The sequence below is a fragment of the Nematolebias whitei genome, chromosome 13, assembly GCF_014905685.2.
Source record: "Nematolebias whitei isolate Nwh7 chromosome 13, NemWhi1, whole genome shotgun sequence".
NCBI classification, from domain to species: Eukaryota; Metazoa; Chordata; class Actinopteri; order Cyprinodontiformes; family Rivulidae; genus Nematolebias; species Nematolebias whitei.
The window spans coordinates 11822275-11842648 of record NC_056510.1 but is presented as its reverse complement, the minus strand read 5'-3'; the positions used below and the strand labels follow the sequence as shown (position 1 = coordinate 11842648).

General features: G+C 38.8%; 1 protein-coding gene across 2 annotated transcripts in view; it reads left to right on the top strand.

Annotated features, from left to right (window-relative positions):
* Positions 1 to 20374, top strand: part of LOC119419529 (neuropilin-2) — a 138475-nt gene that overhangs the window by 70678 nt on the left and 47423 nt on the right. For both annotated transcript variants that reach the window (XM_037686863.1, XM_037686864.1), the window contains exons 8-11: positions 4090 to 4234; positions 11256 to 11431; positions 12631 to 12804; positions 16552 to 16696. In XM_037686863.1, coding sequence (XP_037542791.1) covers positions 4090 to 4234; positions 11256 to 11431; positions 12631 to 12804; positions 16552 to 16696 — 640 coding nt within the window. The remainder of the gene's footprint in view (positions 1 to 4089; positions 4235 to 11255; positions 11432 to 12630; positions 12805 to 16551; positions 16697 to 20374) is intronic.

Here is a 20374-nt window from a genome sequence, read left to right as displayed (position 1 = left end):
AGTACTCCCTCGCAATTTCATAGTCCATTTATTGCGGACTTGCTCTATCACGGTTTTTCAAAATAAGATTGAGCATGAACTTTGATGAAAGATTGGACATGACATACAATTGGCTGATTGATGGATGAGCCACACGATTGGCATGAAATTTTTTATTTAAAATAAATTATTTTTAATTATTTAGCATTATTTTGCCTTTATTTATTCTTATATATATACTGTATATATATATATATATATATATATATATATATATATATATATATATATATATATATATAGAGAGAGAGAGAGAGAGAGAGAGAGAGAGAGAGAGGGAGAGAGAGAGAGAGAGAGAGTTTGTTTCTCTAATGTACGGGCTCTATTAATCCTAAATTTCCAAGGGAAATTTAAAATGCACACCAAGCAAAACTTGGGACTCGAGAAGATAAAAGTCTGGTCAAGAGGGCCCAGTGAAGGGGCCCAGATTTTGTAGGGGTGGCTTCACCTTGGTTACACCCCTGCATACAGTGACCATAGTGGGTCTAAAACTATCATAACAAACCTAAAACCAAAGAAGAATCTCACCCATACAGCATCCTGTAATCTACTTTGATGAAAACCTGACAAAACAGAAATTTATACTGACAAGGATTGTAATGGACAATTCTTTACTTCAGCAGAAAGAAAGCCTTATTTTGTTCAAAATATTCCCAAGGATTACTGTTTAATGTAACTTTGCTGATGTGTGGTGTCCTGTGAGTTCAGTTGGAGGTCCTACAGCTTTGCTCAGATCAGACTACGAACGTATGTGATTTAAAGTGGCCCAAGAATTGTCACAACAGGTCTGAACAACCTAAAAGACTTTGTAAAAAGCAAAAAGAGCTGTTTTTTATTCACCTAAAATTTACAGCAGTATATATAGCATGGTAACAGGACAGAGAGGGAAACAAAGATGTCCTAGGGAACGACAGAAAAAAATGGAAGAAGGAAGAAGCGGTGATGGAGTAAAGCAGAAGCCCAGCTGTGTTTTCCAGCAGAGAGCTCAGCAAAGATGACTGAGAGCAGGAGACATGACACTCTGTCAGATAGACAGAGATATGAAGTCTGAATGTCAAGAGACAAAAAGAGTGCTTCTGGTCATGTGCACTTGCATTCAATTTCCTTTTATCTGTATTTGTGTGAGGAAATCATTTTCAGTTGTTTGTGTGTGTGTGTGTTTTGTGTGCATGTTGCGAGCAGCGCAGTGGCTCCGGGGTGTAAGGATGGAGAAACTGTCAGAGTGTGAGAGAAAGCATTGTGTCTGAAAGTGTGTGTTTGTGCACTGAGGGGTGACAGAGTGTGTTTTTCTTGTGTGTGTGAAGGATTAGAGGTGTTTTCCTGTGTGTGTTTGTTGTGTGTGGTAGGCTGTGAGAAGAGGATTCCTCTCCACATAGTTACATCTTTGATTTATCGCACACTTTGTGCCCGTAGACTGTGAGCGGGAGTGCGTATGTAAACTTTAAAGCTCATTCCTCCCTTTGTTAGCACACGCCGCACGCGTTTTGTGAAATCAACGAAGAAGAAACATTTGGTTTGTGTCATGTGAGCTCGTCTGTAACTACAGATGGGATCATGTTAACTCTCATCTTTTAAATTTTTATTATTTTTATTTTTTGTGAAAATACACTTTGACCTCACTTCGTACATTATTTCCTTTTTCTTTTTTTTTCTTCTTTCAAATCTTCCAAAGTGAAGAAAATAAAACCCAACACCTAAAACACATATCAATAGATTTTGGGGAACACCCATAAAATAAAAATACCAGAATACTGACAAAAACTATATGTTATACATATTGTGGAAAATTACATTTGGACTGGGCAGCAATACAGAAATATCACAGATATGCAAAAACAGAATATGCAGTACTTTGAATGTTGTTTTTAATCTCATCAATATATTTTTTATGCCTACGTTTTTGTTAAGAACTGCATGGAGCTGGTGCTTACCTTCAGTAGTCATTGGGCAAAACACAGAGTACCCTTTGGTCAGGTTGCCTCTCCATCATAAGATCACACAAAGACAAGTTGAACAGACAATTATTCAAATTCAAGTCAATTTTATTGTCATTTCCACCATTTGTGGTACATGAGGTGGAACAAAATTATGTACCCAAGGTTACACCCAAAAATAGCAAAATATAAGTATAAAAAGAAACAATAAAATAAGGATCTAAGATATACACTAAGATATATGCTAAACGCCCATAATGTAAAACAATACGGCATAACAACGGCAGCCTTAACATGACTCTGTGGTTAGCAGATAGGTATAAATGAATACAGAAGCATGAGATAATCAGCAGCATGAGATCAGCAGCACAGAAAAGTCCCATATCACCAGTTAAAGTGACATTACAGTGATTATCCTGGTTAGGGATTTATGAGTCTAACAGCTTCAGGGTAGAAGTTGTTCCTCAGTCTAGTGGTTCTACATTTAATGCTCCACAACCTTCTTCCAGAGGGGAGTGGGACAAATGGTGTGTGTGCTGGGTGAGTGGGGTCTTTCACAATGCAGGTGGCCCTTTTCCTGCAGATGTAGATGTCTGTGATGGTGGGGAGGCTGACGCCAACAGACTTCTGTGCAGCCTTCACCACTCTCTGCAAAGCTGTTCTCTCTGCAGCTGTGCAGCCTCCATGCCACATGTTGATGCTGGAGCACAGGATGCTCTCCACTGCACACCTGTAGAAGGAGTGAGGACTGAGCTTCCCAGTCCAGTTTGCCTCAGTCGCCTGAGAAAGTAGAGGGACTTACTTGCTTTCTTGATCTATGATTCATTCAGTCACTCCTACCTATTGACAAGTATTGCTTGTTTTTAGTGAGAGGAACCCAAAACCCAGTGAAAAATCTTGCATACACGGGTGCAGCAAGAAGGACTACAGCCAGGTTTCAACCCTGTGGTCTTCTTGTTATGAAGCAACAGTTCTACCTACTGTCAGTCTGCCATATTTTTAAATGTCTGCTGAAAATTATGATGAGGCTCGCCGTCATCCAGGGGCATGTCGAAGTAGACCCACTGCCCCTCCACATCAAAAGCAGTCAGCTAAGGTTTTTCAGGCATCTGATCAGAATACCTCCTGAGCTCATCCCTTTGGTGATTTTCTGGAGACTGTGGAGAAGAGCAAGAACTTACTGGAGGGATGTTTATTCTCTCTAGCATGGGAATACCTTAGGATTCCCCAGGGGGAGTCTGTGTAAAGAGGATTTTTTCTGGACCTGCTGCGCCAGAACCTGACCACAGATAAGAGGTAGAACACATATGAAAATGGATGGATTAATAATGTCAGCCATGTGGGGATAAGTGCTATGTTTGTGAAGGAGGAGTATACTTCCTTTAAACTTTTCTTCTGTTGCCCTTAATACTGTATAGCAATGATATTTTTTGCTGCACTACTCAGGAGGGAGACTTCAGACAGCGTAGTACATTTCAAGGAATACACAATAATGTTGTTGACACCACAGCTTGCTTAGTTTATTACCAGCTCACCAGTATACTCCATTTTCTGTCTGATAAAATGACTTAACAGTGTCTTTATTTGCAAAATAACACCAGATAGAGATATGAAAATAGGAACATTTGAGTGCTTAAAAAAGTAGAAAAAATAAGAAATGGGGAAAAAAATCTAGAAATGGGAATGTACTTAGTAATTTATGTTGAACTACAAAAATGCTAAATTCAAGGCTAAACCCAGAGCTGGACGAATATCCATACATAGTTTTAAATTCAACCAGAAATTGTAGAGAAGTATAATTGTTAACAAGAAATATGGTGATGTTAGAAAAGATGGGTTATTAACTATTTGTTTTTTTGGGGGTTTTTTTTGAGAAATTTAAACCAAAACCATAAACCAACCTGCAACATTTTAGTCAGAGCCATTAACACATCTGGACTTTGGAAAGGTTTTTGTAAGAATACACACACGTTTTTCCTTTGTCGAACAAATGTTTCAGCTCCGTGACTCAGCAACAAGTTTCCATACCTATCATATCCTGTGTCGCCGCTTCGTCTCCCTCCTGCTCAGGATAATTGTCTAATAACATAAAACGTCTGTTGTTTTCCATTCACAGGTTTTCCATGCCAACACTGACGCCACAGAAGTGGTTCTCAATCGAATCCCACAGCCGGTTCTGACTCGCTTCGTAAGACTCCGACCTCAAGCGTGGAAGAACGGCATCGCTCTGCGGTTCGAACTTTATGGTTGTCAGATTACAGGTAAAAGAAAAAAGATTTAGCGCCATTTTTATCACTTGCCACGTTAAAAGACACGCAATAGTATATGCCTTTGTCTGTGTGTGTGCACCAGTCAGACATTGAAGTAAAATTAGATGTGATAGTAAATTTAAGTCTACACAATGACATATACTAATACTTAACAGATTAAGATTTTTGGTTAATACTTTCACATGAAAGGCAGTAAGTATACATTACTTCATGCTAGGTTGCAAGTTTTGTATCATTTCTCAAAGTACTTTTTTGTTAATCTCCCTGTTTTGTATTTGAACTTTTATATATCGGCTTTTCAGGGTCAGAAGGTGGGGTCAAAGCAAAAATAACTCCAGAAAACATTTAAAAAAAAAGGAAAATCTCCTTCCTCTGTATATATTTATATAATCTAATGATAATTCAGTTTGTACTTTGATCTGTTTCTCTCTTTCACACAACACACCCACTCTTGTGCACTCACACTTTTGCCCTCGCTCTTTCATATACATATGCCCCCTTCTCTGACTCCCACTCGTAGAACACACTCGCACACACAAAGACACAAAAAGACACACTTGGTACTAATAGAATAATACTAGAGTGTCATGTGTGGGTGATAACATCAGAGAGTAACAGGCTCTCAGCTTTCATCCACAGCCCTGGCAAACAAACACAATTTCAACCAGCATAATCAGCTCAATACTATAAATAGATAAAACTTAATTATACAGTCTGTGTTTGTGTGTGGGGAGACGGTAAAAGAAAGGGGTTTTGAATCCATTTGACTGAGCCTGTGTGTGTGTGTGTAAGCTCCGCTGTATCATTATTAGGTTAGGGCCTCTCCCTGCTGCCATTGTAGCGACTATAGAGAAGGGGACAGATATGCTCTTTTCGTCCAGAAGGGCTATTTCAGCACCAACACAAATCACAATCACACCAAAACAATATGACAGACAAGGAGAGTGGAAAATATCAGCTGTCCTGCCTGTGCTCGTGTCCACCAGTCCTATTTTTTGCTCCGTTTTAACACCTGAAATTGCATTATATCTCACCTTACTTTCCTCGTCACCCTCAGTGCTGAGCGCACACTTTTTTTTTTCAAAGCCATTTTCTCATGCCTGTTCTCCGCCTCTGCCACTTTATGGTTTCCATTATGGAGGTGAGGCAAACACCAACTTTACATGGAACATCTTGACATGTTCATTCTAGTTCTCCTCCGTCAGTGGAAGTGACTGAGTTTTATAGTTTACAGGTAAACAAAGGGAATCAGTCTGTTCTACTACAGTGAATTAAAGGCCTAGCATTCCTTCTTTGAAAGACTTTTAATTCAAGATGTTCACAGCAGCATTATCTCTGCTCCTAATCTGCTTAGAGTATGTCTCGAGGATCACGCTCAGCTTCCATTTAACTTTACCTCATGTCGTTCTCTGTAAGTTGAATGATTTGTCCAGTTTTCTGTCGTACGAGTTGTTGTACATCTGTCCAGAATGCCTTTGTATGGTTACATCGATAGAATAAATGAGAAATTGTTTCCATGTGTAGTTCACAAAATGTACAAGAATAGTCAATATTAAGTTTAAATCTTATAAGGACGTGGATAAAGACTTGAGTTACTTCACCCTACTTCTACTTCTCATGGGAAAATTTCACATCCACAAGAAAAAGTGGTCAAAACTCCAAGCCAAGCATAACCCACTTCAGCAAGGAACTTCACATATACAGCACCACAATTAAAGGACTTGTAAACAAAAAGGCAATGAAAACCATTTCAGTTCGAGAAAACCTTAATGTGAATTTACTTATAAAACCTGTAAATAGATTATTTTGTATCTTTTTAGACTTTTTTTTTAAACCTTTTTATAATTATCTTGTTCTTTTTTATACTTGAATACTATTATCTTTGTACCTGTTAATATACCCCTGGCAGACACATGTTTGTAATGTTGATAAAAACGTATTTTTTTTTGTTTGTTTTTAAACTTCATTATCTATGGCAGTGGTGCCCAACCCTGGTTCCTGAGGAGCACCATCCTGCATATTTTAGTTGTTTCTCTGCTCCAACACACCTGATTCAGTGATTTTATTACTTTGTCAAGTTCTGCAGAAGCCTGTGAATCACCCCTTAATTCATATTCGGTGTTTTGGAGCAGAGAAACAACTAAACCATGCAGGATGGTGTTCCTCAAGGACCAGCATTGGGAACTACTGGTTTGGAGTAAGTTCCAACCACTTTTGTGTTTACAAACGTTAAACTGTGGTGGCCATCTTGCATGGAATTGACTCCGAAAGGCAGTCAATTGTAAATATGCATTCAATGATTACTTTGGAGCATAAGTAATCATTGGCACACAGACACAGGCAAGAACATATCAGTAATCACTCTTTCTTCGCCTTCGGTGGCATGTGATAAATATGTAGTCTTCTAAAAAAAACACCTTTATAGCCAAACATATCTGCTAATACCCAAGCAGCATCTACTGTGCATAGACATGCAGAAAAGCACACACTGTAACACACTACCACAGTGTGATAATGCCCTACACAGGCCTATAAAGACAGAAATAAAGCAGTCAGTCAGTGACATGTCATTAACTTAAATCACACTTTTATGCCTCCTGCGCTGCTTTCCTCTCACTTCCTGCCCATCTTTCTTCAACGTTTCTATTTTTTTTTCCTTCCTCATTCGACTTTCCCCTCTGTCCTTCTTTTGCCTTCGCTGACAGCTTCCATTCCCATGTCTCTCCAGTCTCTCTTTCATTTTCTTCCCTCCATCGCCATCCTTAAATCTTCCCGGCTCATTCAGCACCAGCAGCATTTTCCTCACCTTAATCCCGTTTTATTTGGCACCCCTAGCTCTTTATCAGTCTCTTATTATTATCACCCGCCACCGAAGGCGCCATGATAATGGTCTTTTGCTTGTGTGTGTGTCTGTCTGTGTTTATTTGCTCTATACTGCTCATAAACCATTGAATAGATTTTATTCAAAGTAATCCTTGGATGTACCAACACAGGTGATTAACTTTTGGAGTTAACCCAATTCAAGATGGCCGACAGAGCAAAGCAATCTTTTCAAACTCTAAATAAGTCAGTTGTTTTGGTACCCTTTGCTCGCACAGAGTCAGGCAAGATGAGTATTTCTTATTTGGACCCATGGTCTTGGAATGATCTGCAGTTTAAGTTGAGGTTGGGGTCTTTTATTCCTTTATCTATCGTAATTGCTGGTCTATAGAATGCACTGATTGTCAGCCGTGCATGCTACATTTAAAATAAAACACAATTTTGCACATAAATAAGCCACGGATGTTCAATATCAGAAACTGTACACAGCTCTTGGTAGTGTGTGCAGCTCTTGTTGTAGTACAAGAAGCAACCACCAGATGGCGTTTCATAGACTTTAGCTTGCTTCAGCACGCAAACAAATTGCATGATCGTCACAGGATTTCATGATGCTTCGCACTCTGACTCGTGTTTACCAGTAATCTACTACCGTAAAAAACCATTCAACCTACAGAATGAACACAAAAACTAGTTTAAGCATAACACACTACCGGTAATCACTGGACAGAACAGTGCTAAACACCTACGTAACCAAAATTATTTAAACATTAACATACCGGTATATTTTACCCACAATCCCTATCAAGGTCATGTGTCCGGCAGTCACATAGTACTGGTAATAGTACTGGTAAAATATGGTAAATATTCATTAAATTACTACCATGGATTTTTTTTTTTTGTTAAACACTTTGGTAACAGCTGCTGTTTTTAAATGTACTTTCTAAATAAATTTGACGTGACCCCTGCTCTGTGGAGCCCATATGACTCATGAGTCACATGACTCACGGGGTGGAGGGGGAACACCCTGTTGGATAATTTAATAATCCTATCATTAACTCCTTCAATAATTAAGCCATGCAAGGAAAACCAGAAGATCTTGTCAACCCAGGTTTAATCTTGCAAGAGGAACAGAGTTGAAAAACACATATCAAGATGTTACATGTCACATCGTCTCCAAGGCCTGCTCACAGAGAGTATAAAGAAGTGTCTTTTTATATTGGTTATTATCAGACAAAGGTGAGGTCAAGGCAACTCTGCTTTCCAGCTTAGGGCCTTGAAGTTTATCAGGTGAGCAGGCTCCATGATCCTGCAGGCTCCAAACAAAACAACTCCAACACACACACATGGTTCAATAACATTTGACATTAGTAAGTGAAAAACATCCATGACCTTTACATTATCTTTCCCCATCATGTCCCCCCTGTTTATGGATTATATCACTTATTAATAACTCTCGTGCAAGTTAGGATGCCTTATGCATGTGGTGGAAAACCAGCCCAGGGCAAAATCAGTCCAATCGGATGGGAAAGCACCAGCATCTTCCCCCATCATCGCCCCACCCCCTTTCTACCTTTATTTCTCCATTTAAAGGTGCACAATACAACTGATTTTTCAATTCAAAATGACCACCACTAATCAGAATTACTATTTGAAGTGGTCGTAGCCAAGAGTCACAAACAACACATTAGAATATGCACACACCTTAAGGTGATCTTAGTGGAAAAACCTGGATGGTGTGCATTCCTTCATGGAATGCTGGGTCTTTACTTTGTGCGACACGTGCGCCCAGCCATCCAGGCGTGTTTGTGCTGGCGTCGTTGGCGTGTTTTACAGCTGTTGTGAAAGCTTGTTATCAGGGAAAGCTCAGTGGGAGTGTACACTCGCCCGTGTGTGGGTGAAATACCAGAGCATCCGGGAGAAAATGTGTGTGTGGGGGACTCTGAATAATTTTGCAAGGGCATGCTTTGTGTGCGTGCGTAAGTTTAAGAGCTCTCATGCTGGTGTGTTATATCTGACTGTTTCTGCTGAGAGCAGAAGAGTCGGCGTTCTCCTCGACTCCCACTGTTCTCCTGGATTAAAAGGACCCGCTGGAGAGCTGCTGCCAAAGCACGGAGAGGCAAAAATAAAATAGTACAATTACATCTGTTCAGATTCCTCGCAGGCGATAATTGTCTATGTATCTTATAGAGCTGGAAGGAGCTCACGTTCTGCTGCTGTTTGTTGTCGATGCATTATTTAGAGTAGCGAGGCACCGATTCAGACGTCTCAGCATTAAACATTCATCTCCTCAAAGACCTGAAGAATGTCACCATCAATCATCGTCAGCCTTCTCTCTCTCCTTCCGTCAGTCTCTTACCTTTTAATTCACTCACTCATTTTTCAGTTATTCTCTCCGCTTGACCTTTTGTTTATCTCTTTGGCTCCCCCTTCTTCATGAACTCTTTTTATTGCCCACTGCAAAAAGCAAAGATGGAAGATAATGTTTTTGCTTGACTTTGTCTGCACGTATATTCGTGTATATTTGTTCACCTGTAGCGTTTGCAAAACATCTCATGAACCACAATGCAGATTTTAGTGAAATTCTTAGAAAGCAATCACTGGATTTACCTCTACGGCGCTTTAACTTTTGAAATCAACTCCATTCAAGATGGCTCCCAGCTAGGCAACGTTAGCAAACGCAAAAAAATCACTAACTTGGACAATTTTACAATTACAGAGTTCAAATCTGCTGTGGTAGTAGCTGGTAGTCATGCCCAACACATACTCTGAGCACTACAAATTGTGCAATGCTTTTGCTTATAACTTTGACATTAGCTATTTGGAATCAACTCTGTTTGTCTGTTAGCATAATATCTCATGAATCACTGGACGGATAGCAGTGAAACTTTTAAAACGTTACTATTAAATGTTCACCAATAACTTATTAACTTTTGTAATCAACCCAATTAAAATCTTCAACACAGCTAAGCCAAGACAAAAATTTTAATAAAGTTTGGCGTTAAATTTGGTTATGTAATCCTCAACAAATACTCCAAACGTTAACACATTTTACAAGATCTCGCAATATTGCGCATAATTGATGGTGCAAAACCTTTACAAGTTTGAACCAAAATGGCTATAACTCTATTTCCCGCTGGTGAACTGTCATTCTTTATGAATGTGCCACAAATATTTTGAAGTTTCTTACATTATAAGGTCTTTGTCAAAGTAATGCACATTGCTTTGATCTGAAACATGTTTTGTCTTTAGTTCGTTCATTTGGGAAATTTCTGTTTTGATTCCCAAAGCAGATAAACCCCCACCTTCTCATCTTGGATAAATTGTGTCACATTTGCTGCAGAAAGATGGAAAAACCATGAATGAAACCAGGTGAAGTAAACAGCTCAGCAAAGACCTGGAGTGTGACACATCCGTTGTTGTGTTGTGTTATTGGTGTTGAGACGAACCATAAATTAACTCTAAATTATTCTAGACCCGAGAGTTTAGTTCTGTAGGAAGAGTTCTTATTAAAGAGTAATGATAATGAAATATTTTGGCCCATTTTCATCTGGGTCAAAATCCCTTGAGTGATAATATGGCAACTTCATTAGAAGCTCCTCACTGTTGCAAACAGAAGTTATAAAAAAAGTATTTAATGTTTTCGGTGCTGTGTTACTGTAAAAACATACAAACTTATTAAGAATCTCATAGGAAGGCAATTGTTTTAAAAGAAAATAAATAGTTTTTGTCAGCCTTCTTAGGTCATTTGATACGTAAAGCTGACAAAACAGCAGTAGAAATGAAAATCAAATGCTGTAGAATGATCCTAGAGTCCAAATGGATGTTTTAATCTCAAACTGAGTTTCAAAGCTGAAAACTTAATTACATTACTTTTCAATAGTTAAAAAAACCTCACAACTCCAGCTGTGTGTACAGCACTTTGGCCAACGGTGTCATTTTTAAAGTGCTTTATAAATAAAGTTGTATTGTAAATCACTGGCTTGCGTATTAAGAAAAAAAGCTGCAGCAAATGCATTTAGTGCATTAAAGTGTGACTTATTAGGCAGCTGATAAACTTGATGTCTAATTCTGAAGGTTTTTTTTCTGATGTTTGTAATCTAACAAAAAAATATAAAAGATTTGTCCCATCAGTGTTTGATGAAAAATACTAAAATGTTTAATAAAGTATTTGTTCTCTCCGTCTCTTTTTTAGATGCCCCCTGCTCAGAGCTTCAAGGCTTGTTGTCTGGACAACTTCCTGACTCCCAGATCTCTGCGTCCTCCATGAGGGACATCCACGGCTCGATGGGGGCAGCCAGGCTGGTGGCCAGCAAGTCCGGCTGGTATCCCAATCCAACACAACCTATAGCAGGAGAGGAGTGGCTACAGGTACACAACTGAAACCTTAAAAAAACAATCCACCAAGGTTCAGTCAGGTCATCTGTACTGTTTCTTTTTTGTTGAGACGTTTCATCCTTCATCCAAAGGACTTCATCAGTCCGAGGAGCCACAAAAAAACTCAGTCCCACAAGCATCTCACTCCCATAGTGCACCAACCAGTTTGCTGGTGATAAGATGGTTTCTGGGGCTCGCACTCTCCCCCGTCGACTCCTCTCAGGCAGCCATAGCCAAAGTTTTTTCGTTTTGGATGAAAACTTCTCAACAAAAAGAAACTGTCCAAATGACCTGATTGAACCTTGTTGGATTTTTTTTACCTGGATTATTGAGCACGAACTTTGATCGTAAAAAACAATATTTAGATACTCTGCAGCAATTTATACAAAACTGAAGGATTCTGCATGATTTTAATTAATTCATCAAATCTTTATTTATACAGGTTATGCATGCTTTAATGCTTAAGACCTGCAGAACCTCACCAATGTGAACAAAGCTTTATGCACCTGAGGGTTTAGGTCTTAAGTCGGCACTTTCACTTTCCTAGAAGCTTACTGATGAGGTCGTTTGTCAACTGTCTTTTTAAAGGAAATACATTTGAGTGTTTTGTCATAACCTAATAGTGTATCTTACTACTTCTTATGTATAAGATCTTATTGATGGTCTTCCCTGACGGTTGTAGCTTTATTCCTTACACTTGAGTAAATGTTTTATTATGGCCCAGATGCACGAATGTCTTGTGCAAATTCTTTACTGATGTCAAGAAGTTAACTCATCAGTTTTTTCCTTAAACCATATTTTCTTAACAAACTATAAGAAAAGGTTTATTCATCTCTGCCCTGCTCCCTTTAAGGGTCACCCAACAGATGTGTCCCTATATCATCTTATTCCAGCATCACACCCTCCTTTTATGTTGCTTCATGTTTTGGCAAATGCATCCCCTGTTCCTCCTCTGCACATGTCTAAACCATCTCAGCTTCGCCTCTTCAACTTTATCTCCAAAGCAAAGAGAAGAAAAGTAGAGTAAATTCTGCAAAATTGGGAAACTCACGGACCAATTGACACCTTGGAGAGATCCCCTCCACATCCAAATGCTCTATTTATCCGTGTAACCACCAAACGGAAAAACTTAATTTGAATTTCAATTATGCCGAGAGTCAATTAACCATGCTTTTTTTTTTTCCATTTTGCAGGTGGATCTGGGCACGCCGAAGACAGTACGTGGCATAATTACCCAGGGTGCAAGAGGGTTGGAGGGCAGCACGAGCGCCGAGAACAGAGCATTTGTCAGGAAGTACAAACTGGCACACAGCTTGAACGGCAAAGACTGGAACTATATTATGGACAGCAAGACTGGGTTTGCTAAGGTGAATACACACAAACACACCAAGTTAATGTAACACATCTGAACACTCCTTCCTTTGATAGCGCTGAGTTCACCCACATATTCGTTTGTTTATAGCCGCTTCACAACCAGTCCTCATTGATATCCAAATCGCCTTCGCTTTCTTTTTTCTCATTTATTTTATTTCTGCATCAGCTCTGAAAATAATTAGCTTTAATCACCTTCCTTCTCCAGTTCTGCCTCTGCTTCTGTCTTTCTTTTTTTTTTTAATTTTGAACTCGTTCTGTCTCTCTTTCACTTGTGCGCTCATCCTCTGTCTCTCATGGGTGTTAATTAAAAATGTCTTTTCTGCATCACTACTCAACAGTCTGGCGCACCGTGAGATGGGGCACTTCATTCTCCTCTCCGAGACTGTCTTAAAATGCTTTAATAGTACTACTGAGTGGCAGGATTTTCATCCCGATGTTAAAAATCCTGTTCTCTCTTATCTGCCTGTCTTTTTGTAAATGAGCATCCTGGGAAAATCATCAAAGTGTTAAATGTTTTAAGAACGACTAAAACAGAGGATACAGTCAGTACCCATTCATGAAACCAACAGTGATACTTTGCAGTCTAGTTTGTTATAAATCCTTTCTTCTTTCTTTTTTTTTTTTTTTTTTTGCCCGAGGCGGCTGAGTCTCAAAGATTACAGCATTTGAAAATAAAAAGCAACAGACTCGTTATTTTTTATGACTCGTGTCATACTGGGAGGGGAAACAATGCTGATTAGCTGCATTGTGTGATTGTTGACAGGCTTACAGTGTTTGGTTTTTTTTACCCACTACATGGAAGATGGCGAAATGATCCAATCTGCCAAAATTTTTACTGCCTGAGATACTTTAAATTGCGGTGAAACAGTTCGCATAAGCTGCATTTTGGTACAACAGGAATTTTTTTAAAACAAACAATAGCCCTCTCAGAACAAGAGCGATTGTTAACAAGGAGGCTTAAAGATACAGCAAGGTAGGATTTGGTCACTGGAAATGTCACTGTACAATAAAAAATAAAGTCATAGTGAAATATAATTTTATCAGATAATATATTAACTTAATGAAATATCTAGATATATCTATCCCGTTTTGTCATTTAGAATGATATTGTGTTAAAACACGATCTGATTCCGTTTCCGGTTAGAAATTGTAGTTTTTAGTTACATGCCTACAATTCCCAACATTCACGTACCCACCATTATAGAACACAAGGTGCAAGATATTATTGGTTGAGAGCTGGGTCACATGATAGAGTAGGGCTTCCCATTCGCTGATGGTGGTGAGGACTCCAGGAGGTGTGGCCGAGCTCTGAAGAAGATAAGTTTGCTGTTTACGCTGGATGCCATTGCTCGTGACCGCATGGTGGAGTTACAATGGCCCAGCGCTGATATCTTGTACTTTACATGTAAAATAAACCTTCTGAAATTGGAAGACAAGTGCACATCCTCTCCCTGCTTCAGATCAGAACATACTCTTACAATAGTGTTCTAACAAAGTTCAGTCAGGTCATCTGGATGTTTTTTTTTTTTTTTTGTTGAGATGTTTCGTCCTTCATCCAAAGGACTTCATCAATCTGAGAAGCCACAAACGATCTCAGTCCCAAAAGCAGCACACTCACATAGTGGACTAACAAGTTTGATGGTGATTAGATGGTTTCTGGGGCCCACCCTCTCCCCCATCAACTCCTCTGAGGCAGCCATAGCCACATTGATTCAAAACATCAAAGGTTTGTCCACTATGTGGGTTTGCTGCTTGTGGGACTCAGTTTGTTGTGGCTCCTTGGACTGATGAAGTCCTTTGGATGAAGGATGAAACGCCTATAAAGAAAAAAAAAGAAACCGTTCAGATGACCTGACTGAACTTTGTTGGATTTTCTACCTGGATTACTGAGCATAAACTTTGATGTTATAGTGTTCTGTTTTTGTCTTCCAGTTGGAAATACATTTTGTCCTCCAGGCCATGTTTTAAAAACTTAGATAAATTCCCATCCTGAAAGGTAACAGACTTTTGCCGAGAAAACAAAAAGCAAAAAAGTGCCGTGTTCATCTCTTCCTAACCCATTTCTGTATATGTGGTGTGCAACTCTGAGCACAACTTAGACTACAAGCACGTCTTAAAGACATAAAAACCTGGATGACCCTAAATTTTTTGCTTTTAAACACAGACAGGACTGAGGTTCCAGTTTTTGGACCTGAGCATCTTAGGAATACATTTGTCAGTCATTTGCACTCCTTGTATGACATTAATTTGACCTCCAGCTCTAATATTAAAAATATTGGTGTTATTTTTAATTAGGACATGTCTTTTATCCTCCACATTAAAAACGTTACTAGTACCACCTTCTTCCACCTGCGTAATATCACTAAAACTACAAACATCTTATCTAAAAATGATGCAGAAAAACTGGTTCATGCAATTGTCACGTCTAGACTGGACTATTGCAATGGTTTATTATCTGAATGTCCAAATACTTATTTAAAAAGTCTTCAGTTGATCCATAATGCTGCTGCCAGAGTCTTAACTGGAGTTAGTAGGAGAGATCATATCTCTCCAGTTTTAGTTTCTCTCCATTGGCTCCCTGTCAAGTCCAGAATTGAATTCAAAATCTTACTTCTAACCTACAAAGCCCTTTCCTTAAATGATTTGCTAAAATTGAAAAGTTTTCATTTGATACTATTTCTATCTTAACATGTGATTCTTGACCTGCCATTGTGTATCTGTTCTTACCAAACCCAGCCGGTCAAAGCAGATGACCACTTGTCCTGAACCTGGTTCTGCTTAAGGTTTCTTCCTCATGAGGGAGTTTTTCCTTTCCACTGTCGCCTTCATGCTTGTTCAAGATGAGAGTTCTGCGATGGAGTTAAATTCAAAGCAGTCTGCTCCTCAGATAATTAATGTTAACTTATTATTTTTATATATGAATATTTCTGTTCAGTGCCCTGAGATGACTTCTGTTATGACTTGGCACGATATAAATAAACTGAATTGAACTGAACTTGACTCTGTGCGAGCTGTCCACTCACTCAGAGCACAGGACAGCATCTCGACTCGTCTATTCAGAAGGACACACACTCATGCATGTTTGTGTGTCACACACCTCGGCACATCCAGAAACACACACAATCTCTGGAGTTTGTGTGCTTTCACCAACAGAGTGATCACTCCGCAGCTTTAATTTGATTTTCATTTTTATGATTCTCTTTATGGCTCTCAGCATTCAAGCTGCAACTGGAAAAACAAGCTACTTCTTATATTTTCCATCTCCCAGCAACCAGCGCTGAACTCAGTGCACACCCTTTTCATATGTGAGGAGGGCCGTGCAGTGGTTTAGATAGCTTTACGATAGCTGCGGCTGTTCGAAAATTAAAAATAAATAAAATAAAAACACCAGAGCATGCTCTCCAGGACAGCAGAGGTGATAAGTTGGCTGAGACGAACGTTCTGTTGAATTATTCATCCAAGACATCTATACTATTGGGGTTCAGTACAAATACATTTACAGTTAAACCTCTACTTTTAAAGGATTACTAAAACTTAACAGTAAAAACATTAGGATTTGACAATAAAGGTGAGTTCCAAGCCAAGATAAAGCTCATTCGGAGTAGAAAGATCACAGTTTTCTGCAACTGATCAATTTTCCTGTAAACTGAACAAACTGAGCTCGATCTTAGAAGGAAGAAGAAGCTAAACATGGAGCTTTACTCCAACCTTTACATCAATTGTCGTTTGAATTTGCACAGATTTTTGAAGGGAACAGCCACTATGATACTCCAGAGGTGAGGCGGTTTGATGAGATCGTGACGCAGTACATGAGGGTGTTCCCGGAGCGGTGGTCGCCTGCTGGGATCGGCATGAGGATGGAGGTGCTCGGCTGTGACCTGCCTGGTAAGAACACACATGGGAGCAGACTGAACACTCTTAAAGCTGTGTTTACTACTGGTGCAGTGTCTGGCTGTAATTTAAGATTAGCATTTGTGGGGGTATTCTTTACGTAAAAACGTTAAACCTGCACTGATCCACGTACATCACGGTCACTTCAGTAATGATGTAATCATTACATATACTGCAAGCAAGTCACAAACAAGCACACCTGCTGATAATTAGGAGCCTGCGATTTAACAACACAAGCAGCTTACATCCTGGTCCTACAGCACGTCATATAATCATAATAACCTGCTCAAGTATTTAAAATGTGTTCTGTGGCTAAAAAGGAAATGTTTACTACATCTATTCTGTCAAACTCCAGCATCCACAATAATATTTTACGACTTCACTTTTTAGGTGAACAGGTTAAATTCAGATGGGCCATATTTCTGACTATGAAGCTGCCACTTACCAGGGTTTGTTTCTGGATTGGTGTAATTTTACCGAATGCACTTCGTAGTGTGACCTGGAAAAATGATATCAGATTGAAACTGAGAACTATATTATCCAGACTCAAGTGTTTCAAGTGTTTGTGTTGCACTCATACAGTCTGAATATAAAGAGATTGAAGTTAATCATGCGCAGTGGGGGGCTTTTCAACATGTCTGGGCAGGGATTAAAATGTCTAGGTCATGGGACTTTTACTACTCGTGGCCAGCTGTGTTATACGTTGTGTTTCCGCTCTGTTAGCTTTGTTTGTTTGTAACACGTTAGTGGGCAGGGAAGGATTAGCTGCAGTACAGGTTGAGCTGAACCATGGGTTTTATGATCCATGATAATAAAATGTATTGTTAAAAATAAAAACAGTTTTATTTTCACTCAATTTGAAATATTTCTTTCCACGTTAGGATTAAGGGGAATTAATACATAGAGTGATGATTTAACAAAAGGTGATGAATTTACCCCATTTGTCTTTACTTTACTGAGTTGCGTACAAACCATTCATTTATTTATTTATTATCCATTTGTCTGTTTATTTATTTATTTGTCTATTTATTTATTTATTTGTTTATTCATTTGCTTATTTATTTAGTATGGACCACTCTAACGCTGCAAAGCAATTATTTTTCCTGCAGCACAATAATTCTTGGAAATAAAGCAAACCAATGCTCTTATATTTATGACTCACGTCGTAAAAATAGACTACATAATGACCCAACGAGTGCCTTCTCAGTAAGTTTGCAACTGTTTTCTTAATGTATGTTATATTTAAAATGATTAAATCTAAAACTCCAACTGCTCCTGCATGATGTCGTCTTCTCTACAACTGTGTCCATTTTTAAACATCCCTCTAAAACAATACCAAAATGACCAGTGTCCTTACCTCTCTCCTTTACGTACAATCTGATGTTAATATCTTAGTTTGTGGCGACATGTGGCAGATGAAGACATGAACAGGAAATGACACGTACCTGCTCCCGGTGGACTAAAAGTGCGACTGGTGGATGCAGTTCTGTATTTCTGAACTCATGTGTGCAGGCTGCGAGAGAAGGAGAGCCCGAAGGGAACAATATATCCCAGATGTGTCAGGCCAAACCAGTAGGCCATTCATGATGGGGACAGTAAAATATAGACGAGTACTCCGTTCATTTTTGCTTAAATAACAATAATAACTTCACAACTCTGAGGAAATTAAAAAAATGCTAAACTTTTAGCTGTGTTTTGTTAGTTTTTACAGATGAATTTTGACTTGTCTAAACTGGGAATCAAGAACCAGCCAACCTGTTGAAGTTTATCATCTGAAGGGAGAAGATCTTGTGTTTCTGTATTTTGATGCGGCTCCTTTGAGTGCCGTAATGTCAGCAAGAGGAAGTTGTGTCATGTAGCTCCTAACTATAAGAAAACAAGTGAAAACATTAAAACCAGCTATTAATTTGTGAGTAATCGATGAACGGTTATATCCTGTTTAATCAAGCTTTGTTAAAGATGCTTGTGAGATCTGAGCGCTTTAAATATGGACTGAGTTGGACGTTCAGCTTTCTAACACAATGTTTTAGCTCAATATCTGTAAAATTGACTAATGGTCATTTTTAATTACTAATATTGATTTGCTGTGGCAGACTTCTTGAATTGGGTTGACTCTAAACGTTAATCTGTTGTAGACATTTATCCAGTTAGTATTTTTTAAGTTTCACTGAAATTAGTTCAGTGGTTTATTAAATGTTTTGCTAACGCTACAGACAAACTAACATAGACACCAGCAAAAACATTATCATCTTTGCAGCAGGAGATACTGATTAAAACTGCTCACTTATGTACTTTATTAAAACCATTAAACTCTATAAATGCATTTTATGGGTTTTTTTTTTTTTTTTTTTTTTTGCTTGTTTCCATTAAAATGATGTTTTTACATTTGACATTAATGGAACTTTCTCCCCAAGTGAACAGACTCCTTAATTAGACCACAAAAGGTTACACGCTTTAACGATTTCCCCAGTGAAAACTCACTAACAGGTAAAAAAAAAATAAAACTGCACACATGGATGTAAAAACCCCTCAAGCAAACTAAAGTAATAATTAACCTGAGATTTTTGACATTAAATACAGTAGTCCCTCGTTTATTGCGGGGGATCCATACCCCAAAGTCCTGCAATAAGTGAAAAACCACGAATAAGGAATAGTAGTACAAGTAGTAGTTTATTTTAGTATATATATATATATATATATATATATATATATATATATATATATATATATATATATATGCATTTTAAACTCCTCCCACACTCTTGCAATATTCTAAACAATGTTTCTAAACTCTAAACGCTCTAAAGGAGCACAGCATGTCATGGATTCAGCTCCCTGCCTCCAGCTGCACTCTGTCATCTGCTAGCCCTCTTGGCCACGCCCACTTCTCCGCTTTAGAGAGCAGATGCTGCAGGAGGAAGCTTCTCCTGCAGCTGTGGGCTGTGCACAGGTGCAGGAGGTGCTAAGTAATTTAAAATAATTTATTTTAAATAAAAATTACATGCTGATTGTGCGGCTCATCCATCAATCAGCCAATTGTGTGTCATCTCCAGACTTATTTTGAAAAACCAAAATAGAGCGAGTCCACAATAAATGAACCGCGAAGTAGCGAGGGACTACTGTATATAATTTTTCACAGTGAGTGTTACCAGTCACACAGACTGGTTGATAAATGGTGGGACCGATGATGTTTTATTTAGCCCATACAATTGTTTTTGATTACATCTCAGGAATTTCACAAACTATCAGCAGCCATCGCTGCAAATTGCTGATTTAACATCAGCATCTTGACAGATGTTTGCCCTCTGGATGTAATCTGTACATTAGACATGATAACAGTTCATTCCCACTTCACCTGAACACCATTGCTCCTGCTACCACTATTTAAGTACAACCAGTGAAATAAACAATAATCCTTTCACTCTCTGTTTTTGGATGCAATAATAAAAATCCCATTGTTTACAGCTACAATTGTCTCCAAGAGAGAACACAAAATCCTAGAGATGCAAAAACACGTTTTTTGCTTGCTTATGTGTAGGCTTGTTCAAGCACTTGAGTTTGAAAAGAAGGATGAAATATTTAGCAAAGCATCAGCTTCGGTCCACAGAACACAGCTGTTTCTACAGCCCCCCCCCCCCACCCCCCCATCATCACTTCGTAACAGATCGGAAG